At 41.3% G+C, this 23,476-nt stretch overlaps 1 protein-coding gene across 1 annotated transcript in view; it reads right to left on the bottom strand.

Moving 5' to 3' along the window:
- Window positions 1–263: 263 nt before the first annotated feature.
- Ptp10D (Protein tyrosine phosphatase 10D) overlaps window positions 264–23,476 on the bottom strand; it is a 159,455-nt gene continuing 136,242 nt past the window's right edge. Inside the window, exons 26-29 of the mRNA XM_080266339.1 lie at window positions 21,890–22,018; window positions 21,547–21,695; window positions 8,898–9,133; window positions 264–295 (exon numbers count right to left, since the gene is read on the bottom strand). Of these exons, the coding sequence (XP_080122465.1) occupies window positions 264–295; window positions 8,898–9,133; window positions 21,547–21,695; window positions 21,890–22,018 (546 nt within the window). The remainder of the gene's footprint in view (window positions 296–8,897; window positions 9,134–21,546; window positions 21,696–21,889; window positions 22,019–23,476) is intronic.

Here is a 23,476-nt window from a genome sequence, read left to right as displayed (position 1 = left end):
TGCTGAACATAAATTCACCATAATCCTACCATTGATAGGATTAATCAAGACAGCTTCATATGCTTTACCTGCCAGGATTTCACCCTGCTGAGTAAAATAATCTGACAGTAGCCACAAGAAAAAGCCTGTGTGTGTCCACTGTGCTAGAAAGGGTTAAAATCCTGAGATTAATCCTTCAAAAATGTCTCTCCTACTAAATGACTGCTTTATTTCATCTCTAAGTTTACATAGGCTGGTATAGGATGCAGCCCATAAGCCTCCTGTCACATGCCCGATTCTGCTATTCCTTCATCATCTGAAAAAGAAATAAACGAATGAGTGTGATGCATTCATTACTAACATTAGACATTCATAAACAGTGATTTTATTATATATATATATATATATATTGAGACAAAATGGAGAGGTGAGACTGAGAGAATGGGAAAGTGGATGGGGTATATGCATGGGAGTTGTTGAGAATGAGACGGCAAAAGAAGGGGTTTGTATTGTCGTGTGCAAGATGTGGAAGGGGAATATAAAAGAGTGTGGATCCATCAGTTCAAGGACTGTGTGGGTACGACTGAAAGCTGGACTACATATGTGTGCGATTGTGTGTGTGTGTGTGTATGTGCCAATGCAAGATCATGCAAACAGAGTGAAAGAAGAGTTCTGGACAAATGTGGAAGTGTGCATGGAAAAGTTTGAAAGGAATGATAGAGTGTTTTTTATTGGAGATATGAATGGAAAAGTAGTGAATGTGAAGGTGGATGGAGTAGCTGGTGAACGGGTGTGCCTACAGTAGTGGATGGGAATGGCAGTGCTCTAGTGGATATCTGTGCAGAGATGGGGTTGGTGATAGCCAATACCCTCTTTAGACACAAAATGATCCACCGGTATATGTGGCGAGCGATGAGAAGGGTGGTGGTGAACTGAATGAATGGAAGGCAATGATTGATTATGTGTGTATGGATGATAGACTGAGAACGTGGATGCAAGAGCGTACAGAGGTTGGGGGAGAGGACTTTCTGTCCACCAATTGGTGGTGGTGAAAGTCAAGGTTCAAATGTAATAAAGGAGGAGGAGAAGGGAGGGATAGGAGGAAGTAGTCCATACAAGGAGGGTAGAAAGGTTGCAAGAGGATGGAAAAAAGGCAGAAGATAAGAAAGAAGTGGAGGAGTGATTGGGTAAATATGATTTGGAGCAGATGGGGGACCTGGAAAGTGTGTGCAAGATATTTGCAGAAGAAATCTGTGCAACATCTGAGGTGGTGTGTGGGGTGAAGAGAAGACGAAAGGGAGTGCAAGGAAAAGCATGATGGAATGAAGAGGTGAGACGGGCTGTGGTGCAAAAGAAGAAAGCATATAGTGAGTCGATGAGAAACAAGGGTGTGGAGGAAGTTGAGAGACAGAAGAAAGGTGAAAAGATTAGTAAGAGAGAGTAAGAAAAGAGTGGATGAGGAATTTGGAAGGAATTTGAGTGTAAAGTGGAGGGAATGTAAGAAAATGTCCTGAAATGTGGTAAAGAGAGATAGACAGGATGATAAAGAAGTAAGTCGAGGAGTGAAAGATAAAAATGGTACATATACTGATAGTGGAGAAGGGAGAATTAGTGAGCAGATGGAGAGAACACTTTAAGGAATTGTTAAACACAGAGAATGAATGTAATATGAGTATAAGTGTCTGGGGAATGGCTGGGAGGAGGAGGGAGGTGAGAAGAAAGGAAGGAATCAGTAAGATGGAAGTAATGGAAACAAGAAGAAAGTCAAAATGGGGAAAGCCCCAGGAATTGATGGAGTGTATGGTGAAATGCTGAAGCATGGGGAAGAGATAGTAGTAGGATGGATGTGGAAGATGTGCAGATTGGCCTGGGAGGAAGGTAGAGTCCCGGAGGATTGGAAGTCAGGTATAATTACTGGTATTCCCCTGTACAGTATAATTACCGGTATTTCCCTGTACAAAGGAAAAGGGTAAAAAGAAGTGTGTGGTAATCAAAGGGGCATTTGTCTTAACAGTGTAATAGGAAAAGTACATGGTAGGATACTTATTGATCAAGTTAGGAAAAATCTATCTACTGCCAGACACCATAATCCCGTAAGAGGTGGCCATTTGACTTTGAGTTAGTTGTTTTACGAGGAGGGGCACTAACCCTCCACCAACCCACTTGTTGACACGTAGGGAGCACGTATGGTTTGGTTATATGGTTACCACCCAGCGTTGTAAATGGTTTCTTAGCTTACAAGAAACCATTAGGCTTGTCACTCAATGTAAAGCCACCTGTAAAGGAAAGAAAAGCAATAAGAAGTGACAGGAAAGATGGGAGAAATAGGAAGAGAGGAGGATAACAGAGGAATTAGTTGGAGATGACCAGGGAGGTTTTAGGAAGGGAAGAGGTCGTGTAGATCAGATATTCATTCTTAGGTCTTTAGTGGAAAAGTTTGTAGAGAAGGGACAGCAATTGTACTGAGCCTTCATGGATTTGGAGAAAGCATATGACAAGGTGGACTGACAAGTAATGCAGAAAGTATTAAGGACATATGGAGTACATAGGAAGTTGTTGAAGGGCATGTATGAGGGTGCTAAGGCTGCAGTGTGTGGGGATAGTAAATTGAGTGAATTTTTCTATCTGAATGTTGGACTGAAAAAGGGAAGTGTCATGTCTCCATGGTTGTTCAATCTGTATATGGATGGGGTTATAAGAGATACAAGGTAGGACAGTGCATGTTGGAGCAACCCTAATGGGAGAGGGCAGTGTTTGGAAACTCACTGTACTGTTGTTTGCAGATGATACTGTATTGTTAAGTGAAGACAAAGGGGAACTGCAAGGCTTGGTGAATGAGTTTGGGAGAGTGTGTAAGAAATGGAATCTAAAGGTGAATGTAGGGAAGAGTAAAGTTATGGTCTTTGAGAGAAATGAAGTCAGTGAATGTACAGTGAGGTTGGATGAGGAGGAAATGGAAAAAAGTGACTGTACTTAAGTTCTTGGATAGCGTGATGAGTAAGAATGGAAGTTTAGAGCATGAAGTGCTTGAAAGGATACAACAAGGAAGAAAGGTTGCTGGTTCTTTGAAAACAGTGATAAGGAACAGGGAAGTGAGCATGGAAGTAAAAATGCAACTGCATGACAGTATTATGATACCAACTCTAATGTATGGAGGTGAAGCTTGGACCTTGTTGGAAGGACACAAGTCAAAGTGAGAGTAATGGAAATAAGTTATTTGTGAGGAGCATGTGGAGTTACATGGAAAGACAGACTGACAAGTGAGGAAGTGAAGGAGTGCTGTGGTGTGGATGTGGATGTGATAGAAAGCATTAGGAGGAATACACTGAAGTGGTTTGGCCATGTAAAGAGGATAAAGAGCGAGAGACTAATGAGGAAAGTGTATGCAAGTGAAGGGGGGGAGAGGGAGGGGAGGCTGAGGATGAGATGGAGGGATAGAGTGGAGAGGCATATGAGAGAGAGGGGTGTGAGCTGGAAGCAGGAAAGTAAAGTGGCATTGGACAGGGTGACAAGGAGGCGATTTGTCTGTGGCCACCCCTTACGGGATTGAGGTGTCTGTCAATATAAATATATATATACAGATACAGTAAAACTTCCATAAAATGGACCTCCGTAGACCAGAATTCACTTTTATCAGAACTGAGGAGTTACAGGACTAAATTCTTATATACCGGAAAAAGTCTGATAAAGCCAGAAGCAGTCCAGACTGCCTGACCACTTCAGCTGTGTTCACCACAATAAGGTAAATAAAAGACATGTTTATCAGTGTACAGTACAGTATTATTATACCATACATAGTATACCATTTGATTATTGTAGTGATGTATAACACAGTGCAGTACTCCAGTGGTAGTGAAAACAGTTTAAAAACTGTTGGTGTGATCCAGACTAATGTCTGATATACTGGAAAAAGTACGGGTTAGCAGGAGTACGTCCGGATGTCGCTTCTATCAGAATTTCGTTTTTTTCGGAATGTCTTGGGCCCGTATTAGTCCATTACAGTGAGGTTTTACTGTATATCTATATCTATCTACCTATCTATCTATCTATCTATATGTATACAGTAGATATAGATACACACACACTCAACCCTCTGCTATTGCGTTTCTCTGCTATCGCATTTCTCTGCTATCACGTTTCTCTGCTATTGCGTTTCTCTGCTATCGCAGCTACCTGAAAAACTGCACAAACACGACTACTGCACCCCAAATGCAGGCTACAGTGCATTGCAATTGGAAAAAAATAGAAAAGTCCAGATTATGATGTCGGGCACTGTGACTGGCTGCCCGTCGCCTGAACTACAATGTGAAACAGGCTATTGACTTAATGGTAGGCTGATGGAACAATGTTACCCCTGACATTATCAGTCAGGCCTGGCATAACATTTTGGAGGGTCTGCCTGAAGACCACCAGGTGGCTGTGCCTGGCACCCAACAGACAGTGGAGGCAGAGGTAGAGGCAGTGGAGGAAGGGGCATGTCAAATCCCTGGAGCTGGTTTTGCTGAGACTACTGGTGAGGACATCCAAGAAATGATATAGACAGCTGCAGTTACTGTGACAAAAAATAATTGAAAAGATCATGTGGCACAAGAAGAGGACAGCCCATGAGAGGATGAGGAAGGTGTAAATGTGGGGCGTGAGGGATTATCCATGGCCAACATCAAGATGATGATAGACTTGGGTTGCCAGCTACACCTCCTCCTTGAACATCACGTAACAATCAACAGCGAAGCAAGGTGCCCTTTACTAATAAGGCACTGGCAGGTTATAAGGAGCAGTATCATGCCCACATCGACTCCCTCTGCCAACACCAGATCACCGAATTCTTAAGGCGTCACAACCAGAGGCTGAACCAAGACCAGGACCCTACCATCAGCCCTCTGTCTTTGATAAGCCCTCTGATTCTGAGGGCTTCTCTGGTGCTACAGCTGAAAAAATCCTGGATGAGTTAGAGGCACATAAGGGTAGTCAATAAGACTCCACCCAAGCCTTGGAACCTACCCAACCACCTAAGCCCCTAATCATCCCCCAAAAGGTAATTAAATTGTAAAATAAAAGGTATATCATTGTATTTACACATTGTGATTCTTGTTTCAATGTTTCTTTATATGCTAGAAAAACTTGGTAAAAAAGTGGCAAAATAGGTTAAATATGTGGCCAACCTGAGGGTCCTGGCACCAATTAGAATGATTTCGATAAGTTCCCCAGTTCAGCTATCGCAATTTCGGCTAACACGCACCAATAGTGATACCAATAAGGCGCGATAGCTGATGGTTGAGTGTATGTGTAAAGTGTAAATAGATCTGCAACTCATTCAATAACAATCTTATATTCAGAGTATATTATCCAATAAAAAGGTGTATTATGGACTGAAGACCTATCTACACAACAAACAGGTAATTATAAAACAGCACACATGTAATATTAGTAGAGTTGCAATGTAGCAGAAGAGTACAAAAAAAAAAAAAAAAGTTGTGAATTTTAGTGGTACTGTACTGTTTCAGGAAGAAATGAGGTTAAACAACAACTATGTACAATACTAAGAACAATACTGTACTTACAAAACTGTATACAGCCTCACAATTCATGTTATGATTAATCAAGCAAATATCAATAAAAAAAGGTACCAAACAGCAAACTGCAGGTTAGTCTGGATATCATGAAATATTAGCTGTAAAACAAGTAGTCCTCATTATGTATTAGCAGTGGGTTCCATAATATGTGAATACACCAAAATTTACCAGAAAACATCAAATTAGCTTGCACAGTAATGGAACTTTAATTCTGTGTATTAATATACACCTACTATGGATTCCAGAGGCAGTGGAACAGTTTTTTCCGCAATAACTATTTATCAAAGCGTTGGATTGCAATGATATTTTACCAGGGTATGTTTCAGACCCCGACCTAACTGGTGTCAGTATGGTTTATTACCAAATGTGGAGACCTAAGGCATGTATAAGAGGAAAATAAGCATGCGAGGCGACTGTTTTATCCATTGCTGGAACGAGGCTAGGGGGGATATGCCCCGCCCCCTCACTCATATTGTGACGTCACTTTGACGTTGTCCATATAGACGCCGCCCCCTTATCATTGTATGGGTGAAATATTGGAAAGGGTGGGTGTCTGCTTTGGTAGACAAAAAATAATGCCTATATTTGAAAAATAAGCCTGGTATTTTTGTATAGGGCTATAAAGAAGTTATCCATTTTTAATGCAGGGATGTGAATTATTTTAATGTTATCATCATGGAAATACCATCCACTTGAGGTGTACAACTCCCTATATCCCCTGACTGAAGTACACGTCCAACATTACGAATTTGTAAGTGACGAAACGCGTGTTCGTGTGTGTTCGTATCCTTGTATTTTTGGCGTTGCAATAGCATTTCATTCTCACTCCAAAGCAATGCATTATTTCCATTCAGATTCTGTTCGAGTCAGTGTGACTTATAACCAAGGCCATGAACCGACGTTTTCGGACAGAGTCCTGCCTTACTAGGATCGTAATATTTGGAGTATCCGGGTGGCCGGTGCCTACATAACGACATAACTATACATCATGCTAGCCTCACACAAGCGATGGCTCATTCTGTCACCTCACAGGCTTATTTTACTCTTTTAAGTGCCTTAAGTCTCCACAGTTGGTAATAATCCATACTGACGCCAGTTATGTCAGGGTCTGAAACATACCCTAGTAAAGTATCATCGTAATCCAACACTTTGATAACAAGTTATTGCTGAAAACCAGTGTTCCACTGCCTCTGAAACCCATACTAAGTGCAAAAAAGTATATCAAATGAGTGACTCACAAGGAGGACTTCCTGTAATACCAATATGTTTGTACTTTAGTCATAATCAACAGGTTTTTGGCAAACCCCAATCTAGTAGTCTTCAATAGGGAGACTGTGACAGCAGGCTGGAAGGTCTGCTCCAGCTGCTGTTACAACTGCCACTACATGCAGTGGGGTGAGGGAACTATCTCCACACATTTCATTAAATACAAGAGATAAAGAAAGGTGCACTAAAATCAATATGCTCTGAAAATCAATTGAAATGGTTCCTCAAGATTTGTGAGAAAATATGAGAGATATTATCACAATTAAATTCTGCCAACACTTCCGTGCTGGCTGCAGCAATGGGCGGTGTTACATGTACTATTTTTCATGTGATAGTACTACAAATCACACAACAAAAAGTAAAAGAAGAGAGAATACTGGTACTCTATGACATCTGGGAATGAATGTGAAATACGGTAGGCAGTACAAAATGCTCGCAGGCATTTGTCGGCAAACTTTTGTTGGCAACAGCACAGTACTTTCACTAAATGGATGGTTATTAAGCACAAGCTATGAATTTATGAAGTATTGGTCTAACACACAGATGCACCACTATGAAGAATTTAGGTGACACAACATAATGCCATATACCCAGACACAGCAGCAGCAGCAGTGGCAGCAGGAGAAAAGAGTATCATCTTTGTTTGGATGGAACCTCACCATCACACACCATCAACCCATTCTTCCCTATATCAGTGCAAGATATGGGTTAGCCAAGTGCACTCCTGGCTGTAAGTACTGTATTACTGTCAGTTGGAGAGATCCTATAGCACATCTTCCTTAGCAAAGGAACTGGTTTGGAAGCTGAGCAGGGGATAAGTGGAATAAGCTACTCAGTGATATTGACGGTGCTCCTTCTACTATCAGTTTCAAAACTACAGCAGGCTAGATAAGAATATGAATGGAAAGGACCCACCATAAAACTTATCCTAGTCACTAATTTACTCCAGATAGAATTATTAGGTTTTTCTTATTCTTGGTTCTACGAGTAATATGGCAGTACTACATATGTTTCCCATTTATCCTTTCCTGTGAAATTTTCAAGTCCGATTTCTGTGGTGCAAGATGTTCCTCTCGCTATTTCCTTCTGGCTTTGGATGGGGGTGTTTTGTGAACAGGATGTTGCCTTCTTCATTGCTATCTGTGTCTTATTTTTGTACTCTAGTCACACTCTTTAGCAGGAACTAACTTAATATCAACCAACTGGCTTACAGCGGTTAATCTGTTTTCTTATATTCTTATTTATTTTACACAACCTGTTTTCTTATGTTATTTATTTTAAATATCATATATAAATATCCTCCTGTATGATATTCATGTCTTCTTAAATATAAAAACCGAGTACATAAAGAACATACATCATCAGAATATTAACATGCTGTATGCAGAAATAAACTGATAAGGAAGAGGTGCTATGAGACTCCATAACCTGCAAGAATAACTGTATGGCCCTCAACAAACTACACTAAACCATTATGAGCTATGGCAACATACAATTGTAGTCAGCTTATATCTTTACACAAATACTTGAATAATTAACCTACAGAGAGTGAAAATTTATGACAAAGACAAGAGGAAAAAGTAATCAAAAAGTTCATCTGTGCGGCATTATTTATGAATATTACACAAACCATATCTAACAAGACCTAAACTAACTGTGAGACACATGCCAGTAATTTTTTTTTTTCTTTTCCAAGGTTGTTTGAAGGATGCCAAGGTTAGAACCAAAAAATGCGGCTTTTGTGGTTAGGTTAGCTCTTGTCTGGCTTGGTCTGTGTTATATCTATAGACAACACTGCACAATATAGTACAGTAAGTGTATGTTATATGTTGGCGATGTATTTAAAAAAAAAAAAATCAATTTATTCTTTCAAATGGTGCTGTAGATTAGAGGGAACCCGTATATGATGTTATAGGGAGTGATGGAACTCTAATACGCAATTAATCTGTACCCTAATGTCAGCTTAAATGCAAAAACGAACATTAAAAAAGGCAATATAATCAAGTACTTTCTGTGACTACTGAAGAAAAATAATGAATTCAGAAATATTACGAAGATATTTTAAAAGACACGACTTACCTTCGAATCCCTGGTTATCGTGGATCTCCGTGACAGAGTGCTCATTCTCCCTGCCCTCTAAAACAGCAAGGAGACACTGATGAATGCAAATGTACTGCTGTTCCGTCTGCACCATCCACACTCGTTCCCGCCTCATCTCATACACGATGCCAAAGATGTCTACATAATCACAGGTGCGGATGCTGAACAAGATGCGGTCTAGGGCAATGAATGTCCCTGAACGCCCCACACCGGCACTGCAAATGGTGGTTTACAAATCATCATCATCATGACCTCTTTATCCACCTAAGAAGGGCGAGACATATGGTTCAGAGTAAGAAAAAAAAACTGAGTGAAGGAGAAACTAACCAAAAGTCTGCTCAACTATATGAGTCACACTCACATTCACTCATCATTCAAGCCCTCAGAATCCTGACTCCACCTCAGGGGCATATACAAATTAATCGAATCAGTAATCCCATGCTTGCTCTTAAAGAATTCCTATACTGAGGTTGGCCACAATATGCCTGATGCTTTCTATGAACTGGAAGCTAGACCATGTGCCATAACCAGCTAATTACTACCCAATGGTCACGGGGAACTTTAAAGGGAAAAGAAATATAATACTATATGTGCACTAAGAACTGTAAAAATTTGACAGTCTTAGCTTGAGATTTTATTCTATTTACTTGCAGCCGTTTCCTGCCAATGAGTGATGACTGTGTGGCTAGTTACCAAGCTTGCAGTGACATTTCACTCTCATGATAGTTCCTTCCACTGCTGATGGTGCAAACATTGGCTGATAATGGATGAACTGAGTGGAAACATGTACTTTACTACAGAAATAAATTTAACCATAACAGGACACGTAATGATAATTTTGATGGCTAATATTAACTCATATGTTTGTAATGTGATGTAATATGACCTTTAACATAACTGAGAGAGAGCATTTTTCATAAATGAGCAGGTATAATCAAAGAATTGGTCAGAGTACAAGATTGTTGACAACATTCCATGTTGTTATATATTATACATTATTAGTGGTAGGTGGGGACGCTCACCATCCACTCACTCAATGTAGTGCTGCTCTTGGGTGACTGCCCTTTCCTTTCTTCCTTCCTTCTTTCCTTCCATTCTCTTCTGTCTTTCTTTCTTTCATTCTTTCCTCTTTCTTATGTCTATGGAGGACTCTACACTCCCTCTTGTTTTTTTTTTTGTTTTTTTTTTTTTTTTCATTCATTCTTTCCTCTTCCTTCTGCCTATGAGTGACTCTATACTGAGTGACAAGCCAAATGGTTTCCTGTACACCAGAAAAGCATTTACTATGCTGGGTGGTAACCATATGACCAAATTATGGTGCCTGGTGGTTTAGTGGGTAATTAAGGTGCTCCAATCAGATTGACCCTGTGCAGGTTTATATCAAAAGGGTGGTTGGGGTTATTGCTCACATAATGCCTCTCAGGGATGAGTAAGGCTGGTCACTCTCATCTTAAATATCAGGACCAACTTGCCTAGCCCCGGGTTCCTACGCTCCTCATGGGGTGACATAGGATTGGATGATGGATGAATGGATAATAACAGCATGATAAGGCCTATCAAAATAAAGAACCTCTATACAGTACCTGTATTACTGCTGACCATGATATTCATACAGAAATAATGATAACAACTGATGTATATAAGAAGGAAAGCAAAGATGCTGCTAAGGCACATGATACTGTATATTATCTTATATGCTGAATATGTAACAATGTACTGTAAGTCAAATACAGACTGCATTAAAAGAGCAGGAAAGAGGTGTTGAGAACAGTGTGAGTTATTTTATGACAACAAAAAACAGGAGGCTCTGTATTCTGATGTTCCACCCAGTGTTTACATATCATCAATACTCCACCCACGCTGCTGATAACGAATATGGAGTGAGAGGAGGGAAACTAGTCATGATCTGTCTTCTTGCAGCTTCTGAGGACATGAGCAGTGAAGACATATACTGTACTTCACATCTCAAACTGACAAAAGAAAAATGTGGCCATGGTCTCATGTGATAGTTGGCAGTGGAAACTTCCCATCCACTTGGATGCTACGTAGCCAAAACACTGCTGGCCAATAACAGGCTGCATGTAAATCATCACTACTGTACACATCAGTGAGTGTACAAAGAGTCTTCCTGTTTGTTCCATTCGTAAGTAGGAAGACTGAGTTACTTGTATGTGCATGTATGTATGCATGTATGTTTGTATATATACATATCAGTATATATATCCAGTAATCCCCGTACTATCTGGACGCCCACTTTCCGGACATCCCCACTTACCGGATATTTTGGTCCCAGGATCCAATATTCCCAAAATGGGCCAAAAATCGCAAAAAATTAAAAAAAATTCCAACTTTTTTCCCCCCGTAATTTGAACTCGGCATGCATGGCAAGGACCAGCTGTGTTTTGGTGCGTAGCTCTGCCACCATCCGCTAGAGCGCCCCTGCATCCTCCCCACTTACTGCCCGTCTCTTGTTGTGAGTGCACGCTCATCATCATGGCCACCCACATGCTCGCTTTTGTGGTGGTGCCCTACCTGCTGCAGGCTCTGCTGCTGCTCTCCTGCCTCTTGTTAGTGTGTGTGATGATAGCCCCGCCGCCTGAGAAGAGGAAGAGAGTGGTTTTGACTCTGGAGAAGAAGAGGGAGATATTGGACAAGGTGGATGCGGGATGGTCAACCTTATGCATCCTCCATGAGTTCAACCTGGCCTGATCTACTTTGTTTGATATCAAGAGATCCTGCGACAAACTCATGCAGTACACGGCTGACTTCTCATCGAAGAACAAATGCACTGTGGATAGGAAGGTGATGTATAATCCCAAGTATGCAGAAGTCGACCGCTCCACATTGATTTGGTATCGACAGCAACGTGCTGCTGGTGTGCTGGTGCATGGCACGGAGCTGAAGGCTGCTGCTGAGAAGTTCGCAAGGCTTCATGACGCCCCAGACTTCAAGGCATCCAAGGGTTGGCTCTTCGTGTTCAAGTTACGACATGGCCTTACCAACTGTAAGTCTCATGGCGAAGCTTTGGATGCCAACGAGGATGGAGTAGAGGAGTTTCGGCACAAGGTGAAGCGCTTGATCGACAGGGAGGGCCTCATTCTCGGTCAAGTCCACAACACTGACGAAACTGGTTTATTCTATCGCTCTTTGCCAATGAACCCTCTAGCCGGGAAGATAGAGAAGCTGTACCTGGCCGCAAGCTCTCCAAGCAACGGATATCTGCTTTGCACTGTGCCAATGCTAACGGCATGCACCGGCTTAAGCCCGTTATTGTTGGCCATGCAAAGCAGCCTTGGTGTCTTCATGGGGTGATGGATGTCCTTCCTGTCGTTTGGTACCATTCTTTGAAGGCACGGTTCACTGCCCACATCTTTAAAGACTGGTTACTCTGCCATTTCGTCAAGGAGGTCATCCATTACCAGACGAAGACACTGGGAATCCCGCACGACCAGGTAAAAGCCCTCCTTCTCCTTGACAATGCACCTGCCCACCCGTGCGACAAGGACTTGGTGGCTGAGAATGGGCGCATTAGGTGCATGTTTCTGCCACCTAATACGACTGCTCTCATCCAACCAATGGACCAAGGAGTGATCGTGGCAACGAAGAGGCTGTACCGACGGAAGTTCCTGGACGAGATGATGGTTTTTCTCGAGGATGAGGACAAGCGCAGGGAGGGATGGGACACACGAGGCCAACGGACTTTGGAAAACCTTTGCCGCTACAACATCAAGTCCGCAATCTACAACTGGGCCAGTGCATGGAAGAAAGTCCCTGTCAAGGCTCTAGAAAATGGTTGATCTCGTCTGCTTCTTGGAACGGATGTGGAGCATGATTTCCTAGGTTTTGACGTGGATGACTTCCACGCACGTCTACATGCGCATGGCGACGATGTTGATGCGGACGAAGTGCGTGAGTGGTTGGATAACGACGAGGACGATCCTGGGTATCAGATCATGTCTGATATCGAGATCACATCTTCAGCTGCATGTGTCAGTACCCAGCTTGAAGATTCCGACGAGGACGGTGACGATGATGCGGACTCCTCTCAGCGTGACACTACTCCAGCCATCCCCAAGCTGAGCGCACTCCGGGAACACATAGAGTTCGTTCTCGACTACCTGGAACACCCGGACTGTGACAGGGAGATGGGGCCCTTGGGACTTGTGGAGGAAGTGCGCGCTTTCAGGCAGCGCATCATTAATCACCAAAATTGTCGTTCCTTGCATCAATCAACCACTGACAGCTTTTTCAGACACGTGACCCCCGCTGTGCCTAGCCCTGGCTCCACACCATTGCCTCCCCAAGACAGGCCCTCATCCTCCAAGCCACAGCCCAGAACATCAGGCACGGTGGAATCACCACTGGACATGAGTTTGCACCTGTCTTCAGAGTCATCTGCAGTGGGTAGTCCATCACCACAACCCAGCGACGCACCACTAGGCCACCTGCTTCAGCTACTCTCAGACTCTGACAGTGATTAAACAACAAGAACTCTCCACTAGACCACATGGGAATTTACAGTGTTGTGCAGTGGAGAAAACAGTGTGTAGTGTTAAGAAATTATAACTGTGAGTGTAAAGACTAAAGTGCAGAGTGCAACATTGATTTTATTGACGTTCAATGGAGCACAAATTAGACTAGAGTGTGTGGAGCACAAATTAGACTAGAGTGTGTAATGTTAAGAAAATGGAATTATGAGTGGAAAGACTTAAGTGCAGAGTGCAACACTTATTTCATTAAAGTGCAATAGAGCGCAAGTAAGACTAGAGTACACAGTGTTATGAGAATGGAATTCTAAGTGCAAATGACTAAGTTCAGTGCAAGACTTCATGTACAGTGTACTGCAGGTGCATCAGGTACTCCCTTTTACTGTCAGAGTCTGAGAGGAAAAAGGTTATTCATCGAGATGGCCAGGGACTCGTTGGATGTACCCAGAATGTTTCATATTGTACTGTGTTTTCCATACTTACCTCTAAAACATCATTTCATTCTTTTATGTCCCTTATTGGTGTGAATAGGGTCTTAGGTGCTATGCATGTGCAGTAGGGAGGTGTTTTTCTGAGTTAGGCTAGGTTAGGGTCCATAAATACCAGTCCAGGAGCCAGGGACTTGTTGTAAGTATCCAGAATGTTTAATATTGTATAAACTCACCTCTAAAACCTTATTTGCTGGTTCTTTTGCATTTATTTCAGTCTTTTATGTCCCTTATTGGTGTGATTTGGGTCTTAAATAGGTGCTATGCATGTCCAGTAGGGAGTTGTATAGGTGTTTTTCTGAGTCAGGGTAAGTTAGGGTCTATAAGTACAAGTCCAAGAGGCTGGGACCCCTATCTGGACAGGACCATTTTTCGGACATGCCTTTGGCTCCATTACATTGGATAGTAGAGGTATGTATGTGTATATATATATATATATATATATATATATATATATATATATATATATATATATATATACAGTATGTATGTATGTACTGTATATACAGGCATACCCTGGTTTAATGATCTAATTGGTTAGGTAAAACCTCATCGTTAGATGGTGTATCATATATTGGGGTACTTTTAACATGTAATTCAATGTGAACCATTTACCACCCTTGGGTTTCCCCCCAAACCAAGTCCAAAACCCACCCAGATGAGCCCAAAAACAAGTTTAAAGGCAATCCAAATGGCCTAACAGCTGTCAAGGAAGCTAACCTAAGCCTAACACCTGTAAATAACTCACTAAAACCAACAAATCAAATCTGAATATCATCAAATATAAGTCTAGAAAAAAAATCAAGCTTAGTAAACTGTACCCCAAAATGACAATGTTCACCCCACCTATGGCTAAAACACATTAATCGAAGTCTAAAAACAGTTTATAAATCAACCTAAACATGCAATTTTAGTCTAAAATATATATCATCTAAATTGGTATGAAAAATCAAAACCCATCATTAAACCAAGGTTTGGCCATCATTAGGCGGGGTATGGTGCAATTTCTACTTCCATCGTTAAGCTGGGGTATCGTATCTAGGGGTATCATATATCAAGGTATTATTGTATATATATATCCAGGGCTCCCTCGTTTTACGATTGGTATGCGTTCCTAGAAAGGCAATCGTAAACCGAAATATCGTAAAGCGAAATTAAGGTTTAATGGGAAAAATAGGGATGCATTCCTGGACTCGTGTACAGTATAAGGAACCCAAGACCCATACAAGTGATCTAATATGCAATAATAATGATGATGTTTTATGTATTGTAGTGCATGTGAATCACATATGTATGTACATTTGCAAACATAAATACATGAAATAGCAAAAACAACATGAAATACAGCTGTACTGTACTGTAATGTATTGTTATGTACCCTCCTACTGTACTGTAGCTCCGTCCACCCTTAATCGGTCCCCCCCGAGGCTGGAGGACGTAATGCCTTAATGTCTCCTCCGATGCTAAGAGACATCCTGGGCCAAAGCCCATCACTCGTCAACACAAGAGGTGGAGAGGGAGGAAGCAGGGGTGGTGGAGGTTTGGGTGGCAAGGGTGCATGAATCAGGAGAATGAGAGGTGGTGGAGGTGGAGGTTTGGGCGGGTATGCCATGCAACTCTCAGCTGATCTGCCTGTGAGCACGGGATTTCCACATGTCCAATCGTAAATGCGAGGGAGCTCAATTGTAATATGAACACTTGGTACTAAAGAATAAGGATCGTAAATGCGAAATATCGTAAAACGAGGGAGACCTATATATATATATATATATATATATATATATATATATATATATATATAAAATATATATATATATATATATATATATATATATATATACATACTGTATATATATATATATATATATATATATATATATATATATATATATATATATATATATATATATATATATATATATATATATATATATATACATACTGTATATATATATATATATATATATATATATACAATATATACAGTAATCCCTCCACTATCTGATGTAATAGAGCCAAAGGCACGTCCGAAGTGTGGTTCCGTTTGGAAAGTGGGCCCTTGACTGCTGGACTGGTACTTAAGGACCCTAACCCAGCCTAACTTTAAAAGCCACCTAATTAACTCCCTTCCGGACATGCATAGCACTTATTTAAACCCATTTAAGACACTTTTCATACCAATAATGGACATAAAGCATGAAATAAATGAAAAGGAACCGGAGGATGAGGAATTAGAAGTGAGTATGGAAAATACTTAGGCCTAGCAGTGTACAGTGTACTGTACTTACAGCACGTCTGTGGCTGCCTCCTCTAACTCTCTAAGGCTCTGGTAGTTCTGCAACTGCTCTTGAAGCACGTACAGTAATCCAGTGTTGTGCTACACTTAATTCTTTTGCACTGTGAGTTATAATTGTTTAACACTGCACAGTCTTCTTAATTTAACCACGCCAGTTTCAACCGCCACTTTGCACTCCACGTTCACTCCACACTTAATCCTTTGCACTCTAAATTCTAATTTCTTAACACTGCACAACACTGTAAATTCTCATGTGATCCAGTGGTAAGGTATTGCGGTTTACTCACTGTTTATTCATAAAAAACGAGCATGTGCGGCATCGATTACGATAGACGTCTTCCCTGAATGAAGGTTAGGCAGTAACTGGGAACAGGGTTGCCAGATCTGACCTCGGCCACATTACCAAACTCCTCAATTTTCATTACCAAATTTAATTTTTCATTACAAAATTCTTTAAGGAAGCATTTATTCTTCACTAATTATATATACAAGTGGAAATACACGGAATCACTCTCCTTATAATTAACAACATGGTGATTATTTTCATGCTATGTAGGCTAGCAGATTAATCAGAGAGAGCAAACAATCCACCATCTCCATCCTGTGTATCCTCATACATGTGAAAAATCCGTTTGGTAATGCATTATTCTGAATCATTACCAAACAAATTTTTCATTACCAAATTGGTCCTCATTTGGTAATGAAAAATACCAAATGACAACCCTGACAGGGGAGGGGGAAAGGGGGGAGGAAGGAAGGGATGAAGGGGCCATGGTCTAAACAGCTGTTCAGTGCTGCGCGGCAAATTCAAATTACGGGTGGGAAAAAATTCGGATTTTGGGGGGATTTTTTCTTTTTTTGGCCATTTTTGGGTTCTGAAGGTCCAGGCCCACAATGCCCGGTAAGTGGGGTGTCCAGAAAGTGGGTGTCCAGAAAGTGGGCGTCCAGAAAGTACAGGGATTACTGTATATATATAGATAGATAGATAGATAGATAGATAGATAGGTAATAAGATAGATGGACAGACATCCCTCTAGTACACGCCTACGTGGGTGGCAGAGGACGTCGCATACTAGGAATTCGCGTACTATGAATACATAAACTTATGGAAAAAATTACATGTGGGCAGCACCCCCCTTCATGGGCAACCCTTGAGACGCCTTTCAGACCTAAGTATTGTACTTTATAGGGAAACTATCTAAGACATATTACCTAAGATAAAGTAAACCAACAAGATTGTGGCTTTACAAAGTAAATCAACAAAGATATGACTTAACTAAACCAACAAGAATATGGCTGCTCACCTTTACCCAAGAGGACAACAGGTGTGATGGAGGTAAGAAGAGGATCTGAGGCAGAATGAGGCACCTAGCGAGCATCTCCTGCATCACCCACCACGCCACCCGACACACCACCTTCCTCACCACTTTCGTCACCAGCACTTTCGACACTTTCACTGCCTAATGCACTCACTTCATTCATAAACCCATCAAAGTCTGTTTCTGACACCTCAGACATCGAATCTGCCTCTTGATCCTCCTCAGGATATGACTCTTCTGATGTTTAAGGGAGTGATTCCTCACTTTGTTCAAGCCGAAGGAAATGGGTGATGAGTGTTTGCTTCTGTCTGTTTACTTCCTGATTGTGCTTGTTGGTGTAGTAACGGAAGGTTCTGTCCAGTGAAGACATCACCTCCTCCATTTGCAACTGACATCGTTCGATGTCCTTGAATTCTTCCTTGAATTTATGAAGGGCACACAGTACCTGGCTCCATCATGGACAAATCTTCATTCTCCATCACTGGTGTTGCTGGCATTTCTGCTGCAATCTCCTGCTCTGCGTCAGCCTCGTCCACTCGCTGCATGATATTTCCTGGGGATCCTGCTCTGCTGCTGCTGAATATAAACCCCTGATCTCCTCCAGTGAGACAGCCTGAAACCCTGGCACAGCTTGTGCGCTTGTGAGAGTGGTTGCCTCGGCAGCGGCCAGGGACTGAAAGCTGCTTCCTGGTTCGATTTCACACAGGTGCGGTACGAGGAGGCGCCAAGCATGGTTAATTGTTGCAGCAGTTATATCTGCCCAAGAGGACAACAAGAGAGTGATGGCATCCTTGAGGTTGAATGACTGCCAAAAAGCCATAATAGTCTTCTCAGGAGCTGAAGTTGGTTGTGCGGGTGCTGTGTGTGGTGAGGATGAAGCGGGCGAAACGGGTGGCGAGTCCAAACTATCCTCTGCGTCCATGACATCACTCCCATCTGTGTTCAAGCCAAGAATTGCCTGCAGTTCCTCACAGCTGTCGGCCTTGCTGTGGAGGTGATCGCAGAGGCATTGGTGGTATAGCTGCTTTACCATTGCAATCAACTCCTGGTCTTGCGGTTGGATGACAGTGATCGTTCTTGGGGACAGAAAAATGATCTTGCATTCCTTGCTGAGGTCTGCTAGCCAGGTTGGAAGACTTGGGGCATTGTCGAGGATGAGAAGCATCTTGAAGGGGATGCCAAGTTCCCGTGATTTAGCCTTGGCATCAGGGATGAAGTGCCGCAACAACCACTCGGAAATGACGCTACTTGTCATTCAACCATTGGAGTTGCTGTACCAGTATACCTCGCTGTCATCCATGCAGCAAAAATTCTTGTAACATCTGGGGTGTGCTGCGGTATGCACCACAACAGGACGCATCTTGTGTGAGCCTAATAAGTTCATGGCAAATATGACTGTTATCCTGCTCTTGTCGATTTTTCTGCCCCGGGCCTGGCGCTGTTGCTTACTGATATAAGTACACTTCAGCATAGCCTTGTAGTATAGGGCTCTTTCATCAATGTTATAAATTTGGTCCCAGCTGTAGCCGCCCTCGTCGATTGTCCTCTTTAGGATGGCTGGATAATCCCTGGACACCATTTCATCCGCTGATGCACCCCCGTGAGGCAAATGTGACGTAGCTCCTTCCTCTTCAGAAAGTGGCAAAGCCATCCCACGGAGGCTTTAAATGGTTTCTTTCCAGCAAGCTTCAGAGCTGCAGCTTTGTAGAAAATCTTGGCCTGGTCCCTGATGTAGCGCCCATTCAGTGGAACTCCTGCCTTCTCCTTCCTCAGGATAAATGTACCCAGGTACTGCTCCATAAGAATTATAGTCTGGTTGGTCAGCCTGCTTCTCCCGTCCAATGCTGCCATCCCATATGTCTTCACAGTCTTCTTTATGGCCTCCCTGTTAGCCCATATAGTTCGCACGGACGATACTGCCAAGCCTAGTCCTTTGCCAATGGCCGTGTTACCCTTCCTACTCTCCTTCTTCCTAATGACTTGCATCTTCATGGCATGGGTGATGCACTTCTTCTTCCTGGAGGAGGAGGCAGACAACCCGGCTCACAAAAAAAATAGCCTCAGAGTACACAAGGAAGTAGCTGGAACAACGAGTGTACCCTCTGTGCACGTGTGTTTCCTCTGCTGGGACTCTCACCACCCTCCAAGCGGCATGTATGGGCATCACATGACGAGTGTGCTGCATCAACGTCACAAGGTGGGTTGAGTGTAAGTAACCGTTATCACTTCTTGGGGGGGCAATGTCGTGTACTCGGGGTAACCCAGGATCTGGGCCATTCTTCGTTGCCCATCTCGCTTACAAGGAGTTTAATTTGTGTACTAAAAAAAAAAAAAAAAAAGGTCCTCGCGTACAAGGGGGATCGCATACTTGGAACTCGTGTACTGTGGGGATGTATTGTGTGTGTGTGTGTGTATATATATATATATATATATATATATATATATATATATATATATATATATATATATATATACAGTATGTGTGTGTGTGTGTGTGTATATATATATATATATATATATATATATACAGTATGTGTGTGTGTGTGTGTGTGGTTGGGGTTTATTGCTCACGTTATGCTACTTGGGGATGAGTGAGGCTGGTCACTAAAAATCAGGACCAACTTGCCTAGCTCTGAGCACCTATGCTCCTCATGGGGCAAAGCAGGACTGGATGATGAATGGATGGATATATATATATATGAAAATTCTTGAAATGAAAAAGATCAGTTTTCCAAAATCTTCAACATCACAGATGTCCTGACAAGCACAATACTTACAAGGGGTTAAGGGACAAATTGGTTATGGCAACTTATTAATGAAATAACATTAAATATGGACTTCTTGTGATTACTTGTATGTACTGTACTGTACTGTACTGTATTATCTCAGGACTATATTTAATAAATGTACTGCTGGGTGACAGTATGATGCACTGATGTTACTACTACACTGCAAATGAACATGCTGCACTAGTGCATACCAATACAAGTACACTATTAAACCACTTCAACCTAAGTATGCCAGTTAAAATTTTATTCATGGTGTCTTCTGATTGTTTTACTTAGCTTAAAGGACATTTTATGAACTGGAAGGATTACAAAGAACCTTCATTAAGATACTGAAAACCATGAAACTCTCCAAAGCTTAATAAAACCACCTGGTAACAGCAACAATAAACAGTAAGATGATGTCATCTGATATATGTGGTTAAGCTATCCATTTATCTTACTCAACATACCTACAGTACAATGATCTGGGCCTTTCCCTAAGTGATTTAAGAAATGAAACCTTTAATTATACAAAAAGTCCTTGGTACATGTTACCTTTTTTATGTTAATATTTGGTAATATGTCCACAGGAATTTACAGAAAAAATCATCAATTACAGTTCCAATACTGTGTACACTACAAAGCTGATTTGAGCATTTCCCTCAAATTATAGTACCAGTTGTATAAAAAGTTATGATATTTTGAAACAGATCACTGATGCATACTAAGGACTAACCGTTCTAATTAACCCCTTCAATCTGATGATGTATTTTTAAAATTTCATTTTTGCTATCTCTTAAAAATTTGGTTCAGTTTAGGATGCACATTTTGAACATAACATTAGATCTAGGATTCATTAACTCCTTCACTTCTAGAGATCCTTGAAAATTTGAGTAAAACTTATGTGTTAGCCTGTGGTAAAATAGTACAGTAGTTGATAGTTTTGTTGTTCTTAATCCTGATCATTTAGCCCAGCAGATGAGTGGTCATTGACAGGCAACTGCTTGTGTAGGGTCATTCTGCAGGTACAATGCAGTACATATGCCATGTAGGGAACCAGCATCCTCTCTGTGACATACAATGCATTTTCTGAGTTGGACCAGGGTACTTCCTCACAGTGAGGTGTAGGGAAATGTCGGAAGACTCGGCTCCCAGGTGTAGGCTCCTTGTCAAAGTCAATATAATATATAAAAAATAAATAAATAAATAAAATAATAATATATCATCACAATCAAATTGTTATCTATATACACGCTCTTATTCAACATACCTGCAATGCACTACAATGGGTTTTTGATCCGGGCTTATTCTTTCCCTAAATGATCTTACAAATCGAACTAGAGTCTGAGGCGGATCAGGTACACCAAAATCTGGCCACGTGGTGAAGTGGAAGTGTCTAATAACTCGACACACGTCTCCCTGAAAACAGAAAAAAAAGGTGAGCATTTTGGAGAATGCACTTATCTAGCCTATACAACAGTATTGCATTATTTCCTTTATACAGGTAAATTATAACCCAACCACATATTTAAGTACAGTACAGTACTAGGTTTAAAAGCTGCAGAATGTGCAAGTGATGTGAGGACAATATTGTACAGCATATGAAACCTTACCTTGCATACTTTAAATTCTGATATTTTCCAGTCAGGGAACTTGCTCTCATTGAGGATGGTAACCTGGATATCTCCATAATAGACTGGCTGGGTGTCGTATGGCCAGTAGTGATCACATTTTTCACGACCCTGAGAGGAACAAAAATTATGATGAAATGCAGCTGAATAACAAGACAGAGAACCTATGACCTGTACAACGAGTACAGTAACTGGAATGACAATTCCATCTTACAACCAATTTATTGATGTATTTCTGTAAAGTTAAGGAGACAATACTGGCATGTCAGAAGACAATACTGGGAGCTTGAATATAAGTGTCCTACTGTATTAACCCCTACACCGCGGGCATGTTTACCAATGTTTTGCGCGTGCCGCGGGGTTATTCGGGCTCCGACAGACTCTCAAAAAATATTTGCCAAAAATCAGTTATTAGTCCTAGAATATTAAAATTAAATATGCTTATGGCACATACCTTCAGCTTTCTTCTGGAATGTTTGTTGAGCCTTCGTTGGTTACCGTAGGACTTGTGGAGACCTCTGAAGTTGGGTAACGAAGTCTCCACTTTACACTTCCCGACAACCCGTAATATGATTATCACAGCCTGATATTAACACTATAAACACTACTCTATGATTTTCAAGTAGTTTGGGATCCATACTCCAAAAAAAAAATCAGTGAAAGCAATGAAAATTACGAGCGCGTCTGACCATCGCACTTGCACTAGTTCGCTCTTGGTACTCTGTCATTTATTATTCATAAAACCCCTCACACTATATTTCTATTATTATATAACACTTATATATATCTACAGTCTTTATTCACAAGTTTCCTTCAGTAGTATTAGTTTATTGTCAATGTAGGGATTCAATTTCTTTCAGTAAAATACGTAGCATTCACTTTCTCGTCCTGTATACTAGCATTGAGAGTGAATGTCACTTTCATCTTCACTCTCATAACTCATAGTATTCAGACATGCTAGAGTGAAACTTTCACTTTCATTACTCCTAGGGTATATACTCGTATTCTTATAATACTACTCATTTACATTTCTATTTACGTTCTCTATTTTATTTACGTTATTTACATTTCTATTTTATTTACACTGTCTTATGCACTGTCACTTGAAGTAACTTAAAAACTATTTTCCACTGTTCACGTATATTTACATTCATTACTTTCACTTGCTGTTTACACATTATTTACACATTATTTACAATTCCACTTGCACTGTTTTACTCAATAGAAAGATCGCAGTCACTCTTTTATCAATTGTCAGCCCTTTACCTCTTTCCACACGAGGTTTAGTAGGGGGTAAAGGTCACAGGGCCCTTTGCATGGGGGTGAAAAGTCCTCGAAGTTAGCAAGAGCGAACAGACATACCTCCACTTTGGAAGATGAGAGTGAACTGATAAGGGAGGGCCGGGGTGGTGGCCTACCTAGGGAAATTCATTACTACCAACGTTAGCTCTTGACACAGCTAATTTATAGCAGTGAAATGATTGGCAGGAAATCTAGACAATACGTTATAAATTAGGTAGTTCCAGGTGAATGTAAATATCACTTAGGCTTCTCCCTTCCCTCCTTATG

This window comes from Coenobita brevimanus, chromosome 20, assembly GCF_032717465.1.
Source record: "Coenobita brevimanus isolate Jiangsu-jjx chromosome 20, ASM3271746v2, whole genome shotgun sequence".
In the NCBI taxonomy this organism is placed as follows: Eukaryota; Metazoa; Arthropoda; class Malacostraca; order Decapoda; family Coenobitidae; genus Coenobita; species Coenobita brevimanus.
This window is presented reverse-complemented; position numbering and strand designations above follow the sequence as displayed.